General features: G+C 38.1%; 3 protein-coding genes across 3 annotated transcripts; all 3 read left to right on the top strand.

The window, feature by feature from the left end:
- Nucleotides 1–2,924: 2,924 nt before the first annotated feature.
- On the top strand, nucleotides 2,925–3,762 carry LOC103482054 (gamma-crystallin M2-like). The gene is made up of 3 exons (XM_008437969.3): nucleotides 2,925–3,034; nucleotides 3,108–3,350; nucleotides 3,445–3,762. The coding sequence occupies exons 1-3, from the start codon at nucleotides 3,002–3,004 to the stop codon at nucleotides 3,721–3,723; spliced, it is 555 nt and encodes a 184-aa protein (XP_008436191.1). The 5' UTR covers nucleotides 2,925–3,001; the 3' UTR covers nucleotides 3,724–3,762.
- A 3,693-nt stretch (nucleotides 3,763–7,455) lies between these two features.
- Nucleotides 7,456–8,287, top strand: LOC145548105 (gamma-crystallin M2-like). Its single transcript, XM_081598753.1, has 3 exons — nucleotides 7,456–7,548; nucleotides 7,634–7,876; nucleotides 7,966–8,287. Exons 1-3 carry the CDS (start codon nucleotides 7,516–7,518, stop codon nucleotides 8,242–8,244), a joined length of 555 nt encoding a protein of 184 aa, XP_081454879.1. The 5' UTR covers nucleotides 7,456–7,515; the 3' UTR covers nucleotides 8,245–8,287.
- Nucleotides 8,288–13,668: 5,381 nt separating this feature from the next.
- Nucleotides 13,669–14,492, top strand: LOC103482119 (gamma-crystallin M2-like). The gene is made up of 3 exons (XM_008438073.2): nucleotides 13,669–13,769; nucleotides 13,851–14,093; nucleotides 14,170–14,492. Exons 1-3 carry the CDS (start codon nucleotides 13,722–13,724, stop codon nucleotides 14,446–14,448), a joined length of 570 nt encoding a protein of 189 aa, XP_008436295.1. The 5' UTR covers nucleotides 13,669–13,721; the 3' UTR covers nucleotides 14,449–14,492.
- Nucleotides 14,493–15,074: the final 582 nt, after the last annotated feature.

Raw genomic sequence — 15,074 nt, 5'->3', positions numbered from 1 at the left:
CAATTTAAATAAAGAAATCCCTCCAAGGGTGATACCACGCTAGAGAGCGTTCATTTTATAGCGTTAACACGGGTGCTGTAAGTCAGTGTTTTTCAACCACTGTTCCGCGGCACACTAGTGTGCCGTGAGTGATCGTCAGGTGTGCCGTGGAAATTATTCAATTTCACCTACGGTACCGTATTTTCCGGACGATAAGCTGCTACTTTTTTTCTAAGCTTTGAACCATGCGGATTGTAGCCCGATGTGGCTTTGCTGTGTATTTCTCTTCAGCCACCAGGGGGCTCGGTGTGAACGAAACCATGGTTCGGCTTTGGAGACGGAGTGCTGCGTCCTTAATATATGCAGCAGATTTATTAGGACGCAGCCCTCTGCTGGGTCCTTATGGAAAACTGAGAGCAGCTTCCAGTTTTGTTTTGTTTTTTGTTTTTGTTTTTTTCAAAAAAAAATTGAAGGTGCTAGTATGGTGCGCTCTATAGTCCAAAAAATACGGTAATTGATTTTAAAAGATTTTTTGAAAATGAATTATCTGCAAATAATGCCATCTTTGAGTGTCTGCTGTAGCAGTGACTAGCGGCGTAATCATGTAATTTTCTTACCACTAGATGGCAGTAGGTACACAGCATTTTACATTACAACAAGAGAATCGGTGATGCATGAATGTTACAGGTAGCGGTGAGAGCATTGTATCTAGCCAGACTGTGACGACAGTGATGGAAAGGACAGAGAAGCTCAGCAGTAGTTGGGTTGGAAATAACATGGGTCCATGTCCCACAACATATCTGTGTGAAGTGAGCTTCTCCAGCCTGGCTATTATAAAAACTAAAACCAGAGAGAGACTGAGAGCTGTTGAGAAAGAGCTTTATCTTCAATTTCTGCCAGAAAATCAGCTGTTTTCATCCAAACATGCACAGGTTTCACACTAGGTGGGTAAAATATACAGATATTGACATTTTGTACATGCAACTCTTCATATTGTAACAGTGAATATGAAGTGAAATGTTTCCCAAATATTATTGCTTCTTTCAGAATAAGAATTATTTTCTGTATTCCGGCTAAAAGAATGCTTGTGGATTAGTTAGTTTGTAAAACAGTTTGAAGTTTTCTACAACTTTTTTAAATTTAACACCACAGTGTTGTGGCACTATTCAGGTGTATTTTTGAAGTGGACGTGTTAAGTGCAATTTGAAATAAGAAATGTAAAATGTGATAAAAATGCATTTTTGTGTTTATTTGATTCCTATTCAAGAGTCTTTGATAAGAATGACTATATATGTAATATAGGCGGCTACAGAGTATCTTTGTTTATATTTTTGGTTGGTGGTGTGCCTCGAGATTTTTTCAATTAAAATAATGTACCTTGGCTCAAAAAAGGTTGAAAAACACTGCTGTAAGTGGTCCGGTATGAAACGGGTGTGATAGAACAACAGTACCACAGCACTTTTAAATTTCAATAATCAGAATACCGAAATTATTTCCGTTGTTTTAAAAGGTTTATGTCAGTCTGCCTTTTCCCCATCGATACGCTTCCCGACCTCCCTGCACCTTAGGGGGTAAAAAAAAACCCACATCAGTCCCGCTTCTCCTGCAGACTGCAGGCAGTCCAAGATATATTGGACTTCAAAAAACTTTAGGCAGCTAATTTGGGATTAAAACTCTGGTGCTGGGATCCAGAGCTAATAAGGAGGCATTTGGGTTGGGGCTGAAACTAGAACAGTCTTGGACTGTAGGCAGCTAATTTAGGATTAACACGGATCCAGAGGCAATAGAGAGGCACTCGGCTCAGGGCCGAAGCAGTCTAGTTGAGAACAAGCTTCTTTACTGTTTATAATATTGCACCATCATCAAAGGACTGTAACCTGATACAGTAACAGAACTGAAGTCTGTTTGTCTAAAGAATTAATTGAAAATTTTATTGTTAGCTTACATTATAAAAGCTTGAATGGTCTTTCTCCCTTGTTGTTGTTGGATTTTCTCCAGCCTTATCTTTCTTTGCATGCCCTTATCAGCCAACTATGTTCTTTTAGTCGATCCAAAAACAAGGTGGATGTTGAAAAGAGATTGAGTCTTTTCTGTTATGGCTCCCAAACTTTGGAACAAAATAGTTCTAGACATTGTCCATGCATCTTTGCTTTCCGTGTCTAAGTCTCTTTTAAAAGCAATTTTTTTCCCCATTGTCTACTATTAGTTGTGGCTTGAAATGGTCTTATGTTTTCTCTGCTCTATTTTTGAATGCTTTAAATATTTGTGTATTTTATTAATTTTAATATTAGTACATCATTTTGGCAAACTTGTTTTTAAATGTGCTTTATGGATATATAGGATTTGGATTTGAAAAGTCTAGTGATTTTTTTTATTCTCATCTTTTATAGAAGTAAACCATGGGGTTAGCTTATGTTGGCTATAATGAGAATATTAGCTAAAGAATGATTTATTGTCATTGTAGCCAACTTAAATTAAGACAAAGCCTAAGATTTAATTAGTCTAGCATTTATTTATCAACGTTTACCCCACTGGTTGACTGTTAGTTCATTTAGTTCTTATAAACAAATAAATATTTTATATTATGTTAATTTTTGATGAGTAGATACTTTTCTCCAACTAATGTAAATTATCAAATGTTTTGTTACAGTGTTCTCAATGTGATGGTAAAACGTAAATTTTAGATGACTACTGAGGAAACATCATATACCTTACATACAAGACATCAACACATTATTCTTAACAGTCACATGATTCAGCCTATTGACATGTTACAGGCACAGTTCAAAATGCTGCTTGTTCATATATGACAGAAAAGCCTTTCTAAAGACCAAAGACAAAAAAAAAAAAAAACTAAACATAACCTCGGCATTCTGTGAAGCTCTAGAGCATGTTGCTGATTCAGGGCTTTTGTAAAGGGGCAGTCAGTGGTGCTTTACATTTGCTCAGGTATAAAAGGAAAGGGTTAAACCAGGTAGGAAGGCAGAACAGGAGCTACAGCAACCACTCATCTGCAGCAACCATGACCAACACCAACATGAACATGAGGGGCAAGGTAGGCAATCCTTAAGAGATTAATAAATTATATGTTGTCAATTGTATCAAATGTTCAATTCTTTCTTTCTCAGATCATTTTCTACGAGGATAGGAACTTTATGGGTCGCCACTATGAGTGCATGAGCGACTGTGCTGACATGCACTCCTACATGAGCAGGTGTCACTCCTGCAGGGTGGAGAGCGGCTGCTTTATGGTTTATGACCACCCCAACTACATGGGAAACCAGTACTTCTTCAGGAGGGGAGAGTACGGTGACTGCATGAGCATGATGGGTTGGAGTGGTTCAATCAGATCTTGTCGTATGATTCCCATGGTGGGTTGGAAACTCATCAGGTTTGTAAAATTGACCTGAACTGTGATGATACCGAAACCAACCTTTGAATTTTCTGATTCAATTCCTTTTACAGTACCGGGGATCCTATAGAATGAGGATCTATGAGAGGGAGAACTTTGGAGGTCACATGCATGAGTGTATGGATGACTGTGACTCCTTCATGGATCGCTACCGCATGTCTGACTGCATGTCCTGCCATGTGATGGATGGCCACTGGCTGATGTACGAGCACCCCCACTACAGAGGCAGGATGATGTACATGAGGCCTGGAGAGTACAGGAGCTTCAGGGAGATGGGATATGGAGGCATGAGGTTCATGAGCATGAGGAGGATCATGGATTCCTGGTATTAAATATGTTTAATGCCGGTGAATAAAAGTATCTTAAAATTATGATAATTTTGTCATGATTGTTTATTAACACCTGATTCATGAGGTTCATGAGCTTGAGGAGGATCATGGATTCCTGGTATTAAATGATTGACTTCACTGAATAAAAGTAATTCGAGCAACTGAGATCGTTCAAGATTATTGAGCTACCGAAAGGTTAGCTATAAGAAATATGAGACACAAATCTGAATTATTTTTACAGAAACACTTTGTTTCTAACAGAAAATAATGCAAGCATTCCTAAAAAGACAAATACATTTAACCATTGTTTTCATTCACTATTAACAAAACGATCGTTAACATAAATAAAGGCTTGAAAACATTGGTTTCTGCGTAATTAACTTTAATACATCAGCTAAAAAGAGAAACATATTTTTTAAAGTGCTATTGACGTTAAATTCACCAGGTGTTGGTGATAACCGAAGTAAGCCATAGTTAGAAAGAAACCAAAACAAATATGTTCAGAAATTCAGCTAAGTGTGAAATGACACAGGGAAAAAGCATTAAAAATATGCAGGAAGGGTGGGGAAAAAATGCATGGAAAATTTATCAGTGATCAGAAAGCGATCCTGCTCCTTGTCAGTGCCACTGAATATCAGCTAGTTCAGTCCGAACTGATCGCTTATAAAAGTGCGTCTTTTACCAAGGTGTCACACAAGGAACATTTCATAATAGGTAAAAGCAAAGAACTCTGTCAAGACATCAATCCATTCATCTATCCATCCATTTTCTTCCACTTATCCAGAGTCTGTTCATGGGGGCAGCAGCCTAAGTATGGAGAACCAAACTTGCCTCTCCCTGGCCACTTGGGTCAGTTCCTCTGGGGGAATCAATAGGCAATTCCCAGGCCAGCCGAGAAACATGGTGCCTCAAACGTATTCCTTGGTCTTCCAGAGACACGGTCCTAAAGCTACCAAAATGGATCACCTCAACACCTTGACTGCACCTAGAAATTCTGTCCATAAAAGTTAACAAATTTGGTGTCAAAGGGCAACCTTGGTGGAGTCCAATTCTCATCAGAAACTTGCCCGATTTACTGCCCGCAACGCACATCAAGCTCCGACATTAGTCATACAGGGACATAACAGTCCGTATTAAAGGGCCTGGTATCTCATACTCCCGGAGTAGCCCTCACACGATTCCCAGAGGGAAATGGTCAAATGTCTTGACCAAGTTCACAAATCCCTTGAAGACTGGTTGGGAGAAATCCCATTCACCCTTCAGGAACCTGCTGAGGCTGCAGAGGTGGTCCAGTGTTTCACGACCAGGACAAAAACCACACTGCTCTTTCTGAATCTGAATTTCAACTAACCAACACACACTGCTCTCCAGAACTCCTGAATAAACCTTACCATGAAGGCTTAAGAGTGTGACCCCCCGTAGCTGGAACACACCAACCTGGTCTGCCAATGCAGGGGAACAGTGGATGTCATGAGCCAGCACAAACCCACAACATTGGGAGCCCTGAGGAAAAAAGGACCAATCTCATCCTCCCCCTGGACTGACCACCTGGGTAACTTCAGAAACATGCTTGTGAGATTGAGGTCTTCGCAGTTTTGCGCCCAATGACCCACACCATCATGAGTTGAGGTCAGCAGTACACCATCCCCACTATAAAGAGTGTTGGTGGTGCACCAACCCCTCAGGGAGATTGGTTCTAGAGCCAGAACCGTGTATCCAGGTGAGCCAGGCTATTTTTGACCTGAACCTCTCAACCTCGCACACCAGCTCAGGTTCCTTCCTGACCTAGCTCTTGGGACATTGTATGTCCCAAGAGTCACCGTCTGTAGCCCAGGATCAAACCACCAAGTTCCCTGCCTTTGAGGACCATTGTGTGATCCCACATTGCAAGACCTTAGAAACCTTATAATTGCAAAACATTCTGATGGCACTGTTTACAGAAGGATTTCTAAACTATTGAACATTCCAATGAGCACTGTTGTGGCATAATGCAGAAGTGGAAAGTACATACTTTGACCATAAACTGAGCATGACCAGGTGTTCATCACAAAATTTCTGATAAGGATTGTCAAATATTATCAGAAGAGTTGTCCAAGAGCCAAGGATCATTTGCGAAGAGCTGCCATTAGACATGGAAGTAGCAATTGTTTTAAAGAACACAATGAGCAACTCTTTCAGCAGCCATAGCTTCTAAAAATTGCATGCACAACTCCATTGCATACTGAAGCTTATATGAAGTTTGCTGCTTTTGGACTAGTCTCTAAAGTACTGGGATAAGATAGCATGTTCAGATGAGAGCAAAATTGAAATCTTTGGAAGCCATAACACCAACCATGTTTGAGCAACACTATCGTCACATTGTCAATGAATGCATTGACTTTCATTCATATGCAAGTCAATACATTGACAGTACACCACCCCCACAATAAACAGTGTTGGTGGTGCACCAACCCCTCTCAGGGAGATTGGTTCTAGAGAACTGAACCATGTGTAAAATATGAATGCACTGACTTGCATTCATATGCAAGCCAATGTCTCTTTATAATTCCAGGACATCTACAGTGAAATACAGAGAAACGACTTACTTTGTTTGCAACACAAGAAAAAATTTTTTTCCATAGGCCCACACATTTTTACAAATGTAATAAATAAATTACAGATATTCTATCTCGGGCTACACAGCTCCAAACGAGTGTAAAGAAGTGCCAGATGAAACAATGGCAAAACATAAAATTAAATTCTGTGGTTAGTGTGAAATGTATCATGTACAATTTTGTTGAAAAATGTACCTGAAATACAGATCCTACAGATCTAGCAGTAACCAGGACTGGGGGTGGTTAGTACAAACAAACAAACAAACAAACAAAAAAATTACAATCAATGAGATAAGTAGGTATGTAAATATATTTTCACAAACATTGGTTTGAATAGCTTGTAAAAACTGCATTCACTGAAATTACTCAGGGTATTTTTTGCCAGATATAACATTTGGTTTATTCAACTTAAACATTTAAGTGTAATCCAAAATCAAAAACCAAACAATTCTGTGATTTTTTTCACAGTGATGTGAGTTTTTACCAAAGAATATTCAAATTGATTATATTTTTTTATTTTATCCTACTATGTTATTTTAGCAGTAGATTACACTTAAACATTTAAGTGTAATCCAAAATCAAAAACCAAACAATTCTGTGATTTTTTTCACAGTGCTGTGAGTTTTTATCAAAGAATATTCAAATTGATTATATTTTTTTATTTTATCCTACTATGTTATTTTAGCAGTAGATTACACTTAAACATTTAAGTGTAATCCAAAATCAAAAACCAAACAATTCTGTGATTTTTTTCACAGTGCTGTGAGTTTTTATCAAAGAATATTCAAATTGATTATATTTTTTTATTTTATCCTACTATGTTATCTTAGCAGTAGAAATCAATTTTACCTTTATAAGACAAGAAAAAAGGAGACAAAATTATCAGTTTACTTGCTGTGAAAACAATGTTTCACACAAGTCATACACAGAATTCTTAATGGTCACGTGGCTCAGTCTATTTTCACAAGCACTGTTCAAAATGCTGCTTGTAATAACAAAAAGACCTTTCTAAAGACTAAAAGACAAAGAAAAAACAGCGTAAAGTCTGCACTCTCTGCAGCTCTATAGTAACTTGCTTAGTTAGTAGTTCTGTGAAGTGAGGGTCAGTAGTTCTTTACATTTGCTCAGGTATAAAAGGAAAAGGTTAAACCAGGTAGGAAGGCAGTACAGGAGCAAGAGCAACCACTCATCAGCAGCCAACATGAGCAACACCGACATGAACATGAGGGGCAAAGTAAGCAATCTTTAGGCGATGAAAAAAAATTTTTTTTTTCTTATACCAATGGTGCATTTTTAATGGATGGTTTTCTCTTTCCCAGATAATCTTCTACGAGGAGAGAAACTTTATGGGTCGCCACTATGAGTGCATGAGCGACTGTGCTGACATGTCCTCCTACATGAGCAGGTGTCACTCCTGCAGGGTGGAGAGCGGCTGCTTCATGGTCTATGACCGCCCCAACTACATGGGAAACCAGTACTTCTTCAGGAGGGGAGAGTACGGTGACTGCATGAGCATGATGGGCTGGAGGGACTGGATCAGATCTTGTCGTATGGTCCCCATGGTGGGTTGGAAACTTAGGGTTTTATTGGTCATTTGAATCGTAAAGCTTAAACAATAGTGTGTTACTTTTAATATATATATTTTTTACAGTACAGGGGATCCTACAGGATGAAGATCTATGAGAGGGAGAACTTTGGTGGTCAGATGTATGAGATGATGGATGACTGTGACTCCATCATGGATCGGTATCGCATGTCTGACTGCATGTCCTGCCATGTGATGGATGGCCACTGGCTGATGTACGAGCACCCCCACTACAGAGGCAGGATGATGTACATGAGGCCTGGAGAGTACAGGAGCTTCAGAGAGATGGGATATGGAGGCATGAGGTTCATGAGCATGAGGAGGATCATGGATTCCTGGTATTAAATACGTCAGGTTCAATACAAGTAAATAAAAGCATTTTGAGATGAGAAATTTGTCATAATTTTTTATCAAGTCAAAAGCTTTGACATCTGGATAAAATTATACACCAAAACATGGAACATCACTGAAATGCCACGTATAACACAACTATGACCTAGATTCATTCAAAAACCAGGTTCAAGCCAGGACAGCATCCAGTTTAAATGAGCTAGTTCTGCAAAGAAGGAAGCTTAAAAATCAAACCAAAATTACACAATAAGGGTGACAAAAAGTGTCAAGAAGCAACTTAATAGATATATTTCTTTTAATGTGTAGGTGGAGAATAATTCTGATATATCCACATTCAATTTAAACCCAATTAAAACCATCCACTTCTTATTTTTTAAAACAACTGAAAACATATGTTGTGAATTCATTCTGCCCTGGAGAAATGAATGATTAAGAACCTAAAATGAATGTGACCTGCATTGTCTGTGAGACCAATTGCATCCTGGCCATTGGAACTATGCTGGTCCTAATCTTTCCTAAGGAGGACATCTCTTATTTTTTCAGAAATATCATAGCGTGCGTTTACACCTTCCATCTTATTTATCCCAAGTGTATAGTCACTCTTGTCCAGAAGGAAGACCGCGTGGACACAGTTTATGACAAAGTCATGACATCCTCAAAAAAGCAATGAGCAATTGGAAGAAGCTAATTGCAGAGTAAGCTTTGATATATTTTCTGGACATATCAAGTTATCAAGTAACTTATCTCCATAAAATTCAAAGAACAAAGCAGAATCCAGTAATGGTTACAAGTTTTGGACACATTCTTCCACTTTCTTACATTGAAGATTTTCCAAGAAGACAGCTCAAGAGTGAGTGGATAAAAAATGTTGTACAAAGTAGAAATTAATAATATTTTGGGTTCTTGTCAAACTGTTTGGATAACTGAATTATGTGCTCAGTTTTGGATGTCTTAATTGGAAATCTACAATGTAAAGTGTCAATGAAATATATATATATACTAAAAATAACACAATATATATATATATATATATATATATATATATATATATATATATATATATATATATATATTGTGTTATTTTTAGTCTGTCTAAAGTTCCTCACATTTTAGGGACGTTTGTATTAGGACTCAATACCATGCAAACTACAGCGTATGCACAATAATTTGTAGAGTAAGCATCAAAAAGATACTTTGTTAATTGAAACCACAACAGCATTTATTTTTCTTATTTTGTTTGCCTCAACTCTTCATTCACTATCATGTCAGTCGTGTCCCCACTTCTGTTCCTTGTAAATAGTAATCAGATATTATAGCACATATGTAGAAGGAATTATTTAAAACAGACATATCACTTTATATGTACGCAAAAAAAATTTTGTCCTTCACACATGTGGTACTATGAAAGAGAACTGAATGAAAATAATAGGCCCCCCGCAACCCATCCATCCATTTTCTTGCACCCTTTTTCCCTCAGTGGGGTTGGGAGGGGTGCTGGTGCCCATCTCCAGCCAACGTTTTGGGCGAGGTACACCCTGGACAGGTTGCCAGTCTGTCGCAGGGCAACACAGAGACACACAGGACACACAACCATGCACACACACACCTAGGGGCAATTTAGACAGACCAATTAACCTGACAGTCATGTTTTTGGACTGTGGGAGGAAACCGGAGTACCCGGAGAAAGCCCACGCATGCACAGGGAGAACATGCAAGCTCCATGCAGGGAGACCCCAGGCCGGGAATCGAACCCAGAGCCTTCTTGCTGCAAGGCAACAGCTCTACCAACTGCACCACTGTGCAGCCCCCCCCCCACAACCCCTATTTTAAAAATTAAATAGTGAGAAACTACCATTAAAATGTAAATTTCTTATTTTTACTCTAGGTTTAGTCATTTTTAGTGTCAGGTATTTTATGTTCTAAGTTATCATGTTCTTTAGTCAAAAGTTATTCTTTAGTATTCTTATTTCCTGTACCCCTGTGCCACTATCTCTCCCTCCTCCTCAGCCTGGCTCCTGCTCCAACTACTCACACCTGTAATCAATTAGCTCATCTGCTCAGGTCTCTTGTCTAGCCAACCTCCCCAGTATTTAAGCCCTGCCGGTTCGTCTTGTCACTCAAGTCATCTCTCCTCGTCCCTTCTCCCTGGTCCCTCATGTTCTCTGCATGTCTCTGTTTTGAATTTATTTTTGTTCCTTGGACTTTTGTATTTTATAAGTTGGATTCTTATGTTTTTTTTAAATTTTCAATCCATCCTGCTGCATTTAGATCCACACTTCAACACAATCATGACAATAGTCATGCATATAAAAGACAAAATGTAAATAATTGCATACAGAGCTGTTAACTAGTGTTTTAGACCTATAGAGACATACAGTCATGGTTAAAGTACCACTCTCGTTTTCTTCAAATTTCTTGTTACTTTTAATGTCCTGTATAATTCAAAATAATTTTAACCATTTAATTAGGATTAATGATGTCCATTTTAGAAGAATAGAATATCATATTAGAATTATTCTTTATTACCCCACAGTGGGGAAACAGGTGCAACAGCAAAATAATCAAAGCATGTAGATTCACAAAAAAAATTAAACCTATAAAAACCAAATTGTACAATAAAGACAAAGTGGAGTAATTATAAACAGTGCTATCCAATCCTAAGAAATGTGCATCTGAATAGGATATCTTCAGAAAATGTGCATGTGTTTGAGCAATAAAAATAAAACAAACCATGTTTCAAATGTCTTGCATGATTGTATGTAGGCAACCATAAAATATACTAAGAACTGGACCAATATATCAACACACTGCTTACCTGAGTGTGGCGGTACTGTCTAGACAGCATGCATCTGAATCACAGTGCACCAAGGGTTATCAAAGGCTTTTCATTCTCACCACTATGTCGACAAACACAACTCATTCCTCACTGTTCCATCAAGCTGTCACTGACTATTAAAGTCCATTGCAGAGAAAACCTAGTATGTAGAGGATGTTTTGGGGATGTACTGCCGATCTGACATTTGTGCTTTTATGTATTTTTTTGTTTTTATGCATTTATTCATGGTTACTGTCCTTTTGAATAGGCTTTTATTGTTGTATTGCAGTTTTGCCCCTGCTTTCAAGATAAATTTCTCCTATGGGAGACTAATAAAGATATTTTATCTTAAAAGCCTGCATCTCATTGTTCACTGCTTGCTTGCCTGCATCTGTTCAACGTGATGAGGACTTCATTACGTAGCAAGTTTGGAATATGGCATCATTTGTTTTTCTTCTCTTTGTGTGCGTGGTCAAACGTAGGAGCAATCAGTGAACAGCAATATGTTTACGTCACATTATGGTACCTACTTGGCTCTGGCTTACGGAGCCCTCGGGGACATGGGGAAAAGTTTTTGTTTTGCGTTACCTCAAAATATGCGTACTGCAATATTTGCTGGACGTTTTTGTACATGGTCACAAATGTCAATTTAAAATTTCAAATATATACACATTTAAAAACCTGTTTATTCTTAACTCTTTGGTACAAAAAACTGATTGAAAATCAATTTATTTACTACATGTTGTCTGTGTAAGGTTGCGACGATGCACATGAAGACATCCCTTTAAACCATTCAGACCAACACAAAAGAGACGCAATCAAAACTGTCAGATGACTGACTACCCCATGATAATAACTCGGACATAGTAAAAGTAGTTTAGATGTATTTTTTACTTCTTTCCTACTTTCGGAAAGAGGTTTGTGGTACATTTCTAACCTAAAGTTATAAAACGTCAGATATTTCATGACGAGATATTAACATGGAAAAGCCTTACGAAAACCTGATACCAGAAAGTACATTGGGATCCGTAAGACTTAAAATATTCATTAATGCCGCATGAAATAAATCTGTACATTATTGCAAGGGAACGCAAAAGGAAAAAAAATTCCCCATGTCCCCTAGAGAGCTCAGTACTGACATACCCTACTACGGAGCAGGGACCGAAAAAGCAGGTAATTTTATTTATGTATCACATTTTCAGCAACAAGGCAATTCAAAGTGCTTTACATAAATTAAAAGGAAATGCAAACAAATTAACAAACCAAAAAGAGCAAAAGAAGAAAAACAATCTAATAATGTTGATGTGGTGATCTGTGTTTCTGTGTATTTATTTCTTGGTTTTTCTGTGTCCTGTTCCCCTGTGAGTCTCTGTGATGTCCTGTCCTCCCTGTTGATTGATCCCAGCTGTGTCTAGTTCTCTGATTACCTTCCTCCCTGTGTTTTTGGATTCTGTTTTTTCTGGATTAATTATTATTAAACATCGTCTAAATGTTTGCCTGGGCCCACCTGAGTTTACCTCCTCACCAACACCCTCAATTCATGACAGTTGATCCAAAGTATATAAACTAGATACTCCTATTCAAGGTTGCTAGATAAGCATAGGTCAGTATCCTCTGGTCTAATTCCTTTTCTGGATTGGAAGAATAGTCTAAAAAGCAGTTGCTACGGTAGTTTTTCTGGGTTCTAAATTTGTTTTAATCCCTGTTCTGGGTTGCTAAATAAGTATAAGAAAGTATTCTCTGGACTTTCTAAGCATGCTCTAAACTTGTAAAGGTAATGAGTACTCTAGTTTCTAACTGTTCCTCTTCTGGAGGATTTTTTCTGGATTCTTAGTTTGTTCTAATTCCTCTTCTGGGTTGCAATAATTGGAGTCTCCGCATAATAATCTAAAAATTAATGTAAGAAGTATAATATTGATCTAAATAGTGAGTACTCTACAGTTTCTAAAAAATACACTAAAGAGTGACTAAACTAGAGTCTGGATTCCAAGTTTGTTCTAATAACTTTTCTGGGTTGCATCCAACTTGCATCTCTGTCCCACACTGTTAAGAGTATGATCAAAGTTAAACATAAGGAAGTAAATAAGATATGCAACCATATTTTTAAAAACGTTTCTTGGAATAACTTGTCAAAGCTATAGCTTTTTCTATTTCAGAGCTGATATTTGCTCCGTATTACATTTTGTCCTTGGATAAAGAACATGTAATTGGAACCTAAAATAAAAATATAAATCATTTTTTACAGCAAAAATAAGATGCATCACATTGGTTAATTTTCAGTATCTTAGCAGTACAAATACATTTTCTTGTTTTAATACACAAAAAGATTTAAAAGTCAAAGAAAAATTAGGGTATTGATGGCCACTGTGGAAACCATGTTTCACACAAGTCATACACGTAACACATGGCTCAGTCTATTGTCACAAGCACCGTTCAAAATGCTGCTTGTAATAACAGAAACACCTTTCTAAAGACTAGAGACAAAAAAAACAAAACATAACCTCTGCATTCTGTGCAGCTCTATAGTAACTTGCTTAGTTAGTAGTTCTGTGAAGGGAGGGTCAGTTCTTTACATTTGCTCAGGTATAAAAGGAAAGAGTTAAACCAGGTAGGAAGACGGTACAGAAGCAAGAGCAACCACTTAACTTCAGCCACCATGAGCACCACTGAGATAAGCAACACTGACATGAATATGAGGGGCAAGGTAGGCAGTCTTTAGGGGATGAAAATATATATTGTCACCTGACTGATGTGTATTTTTAAAAGATGGCTTTGTCTTTTCCAGATCATCTTCTATGAGGATAGGAACTTTATGGGTCGCCACTATGAGTGCATGAGCGACTGTGCTGACATGTCCTCCTACATGAGCAGGTGTCACTCCTGCAGGGTGGAGAGCGGCTGCTTCATGGTCTATGACCGCCCCAACTACATGGGAAACCAGTACTTCTTCAGGAGGGGAGAGTACGGTGACTACATGAGCATGATGGGCTGGAGGGACTGGATCAGATCTTGTCGTATGATCCCCATGGTGGGTTGATGATTCTTGATGATTTATTGCTGATCTGAACTGAAACTAACAAGAGTATTTACCTAATTTTTTACAGTACAGGGGATCCTACAGGATGAGGATCTATGAGAGGGAGAACTTCGGTGGTCAGATGTATGAGATGATGGATGACTGTGACTCCATCATGGATCGCTACCGCATGTCTGACTGCATGTCCTGCCATGTGATGGATGGCCACTGGCTGATGTACGAGCAGCCTCATTACAGAGGCAGGATGATGTACATGAGACCTGGAGAATACAGGAACTTCAGGGAGATGGGATATGGAGGAACCAGGTTCATGAGCATGAGGAGGATCATGGATTCCTGGTATTAAATATGTCAAGTTCAATGCCGGTGAATAAAATTTTGAACTATTAAGATTTTTGTTATGATTATTTATCAAGTGAAAAGACAGCTGGTCAAAAATATACACAAAAAGAGTAAATGTATGCATGACAGTACATGTATAGTATGCATGTAAACCTAGATTCATATTGACATGAAGTAAAAGTGGTAAGTTTAACCCTTGCATGTGGAAATGGGGTCCAACCGACCCCACACACGTAAAACTTGTATCATTTGCCATAGTCCTCTGTTTGCCTCAGTCCTTGCACACACAACGGTTAAGAAGAAGGTATTAAAATGTAAAAATACATATTGAACCTTTATGTAAGAATGTATTCTTGGGCAATTATCTAACAAGCCCTGTAATTAATTTATAAATCACCAAACACAAAGGAAACACAAACACTTAAGAAAAGGTGAACATTCTGTTACTGTTTTCAGTTAATGGCTTATTAAAGCATGCTTTGCCAGCTCAGTGACCTTCATTGACAATATTTTCTGAGAGTCTTTTCAGGCAGGACAGAGTCACTCTTATTCAAGTTGAGAAATTACTTTTCATTGATAATCTTTCAAAGCTGTTAACACAAGTCTTCTTACACAGGACAATGTAATCAA

Source organism: Poecilia reticulata, chromosome 2, assembly GCF_904066995.2.
Source record: "Poecilia reticulata chromosome 2, P_reticulata-male-v2, whole genome shotgun sequence".
NCBI lineage: Eukaryota > Metazoa > Chordata > Actinopteri > Cyprinodontiformes > Poeciliidae > Poecilia > Poecilia reticulata.
The sequence above is the reverse complement of the archived record's forward strand: the minus strand, read 5'-3'. Positions and strand labels throughout refer to the sequence as shown.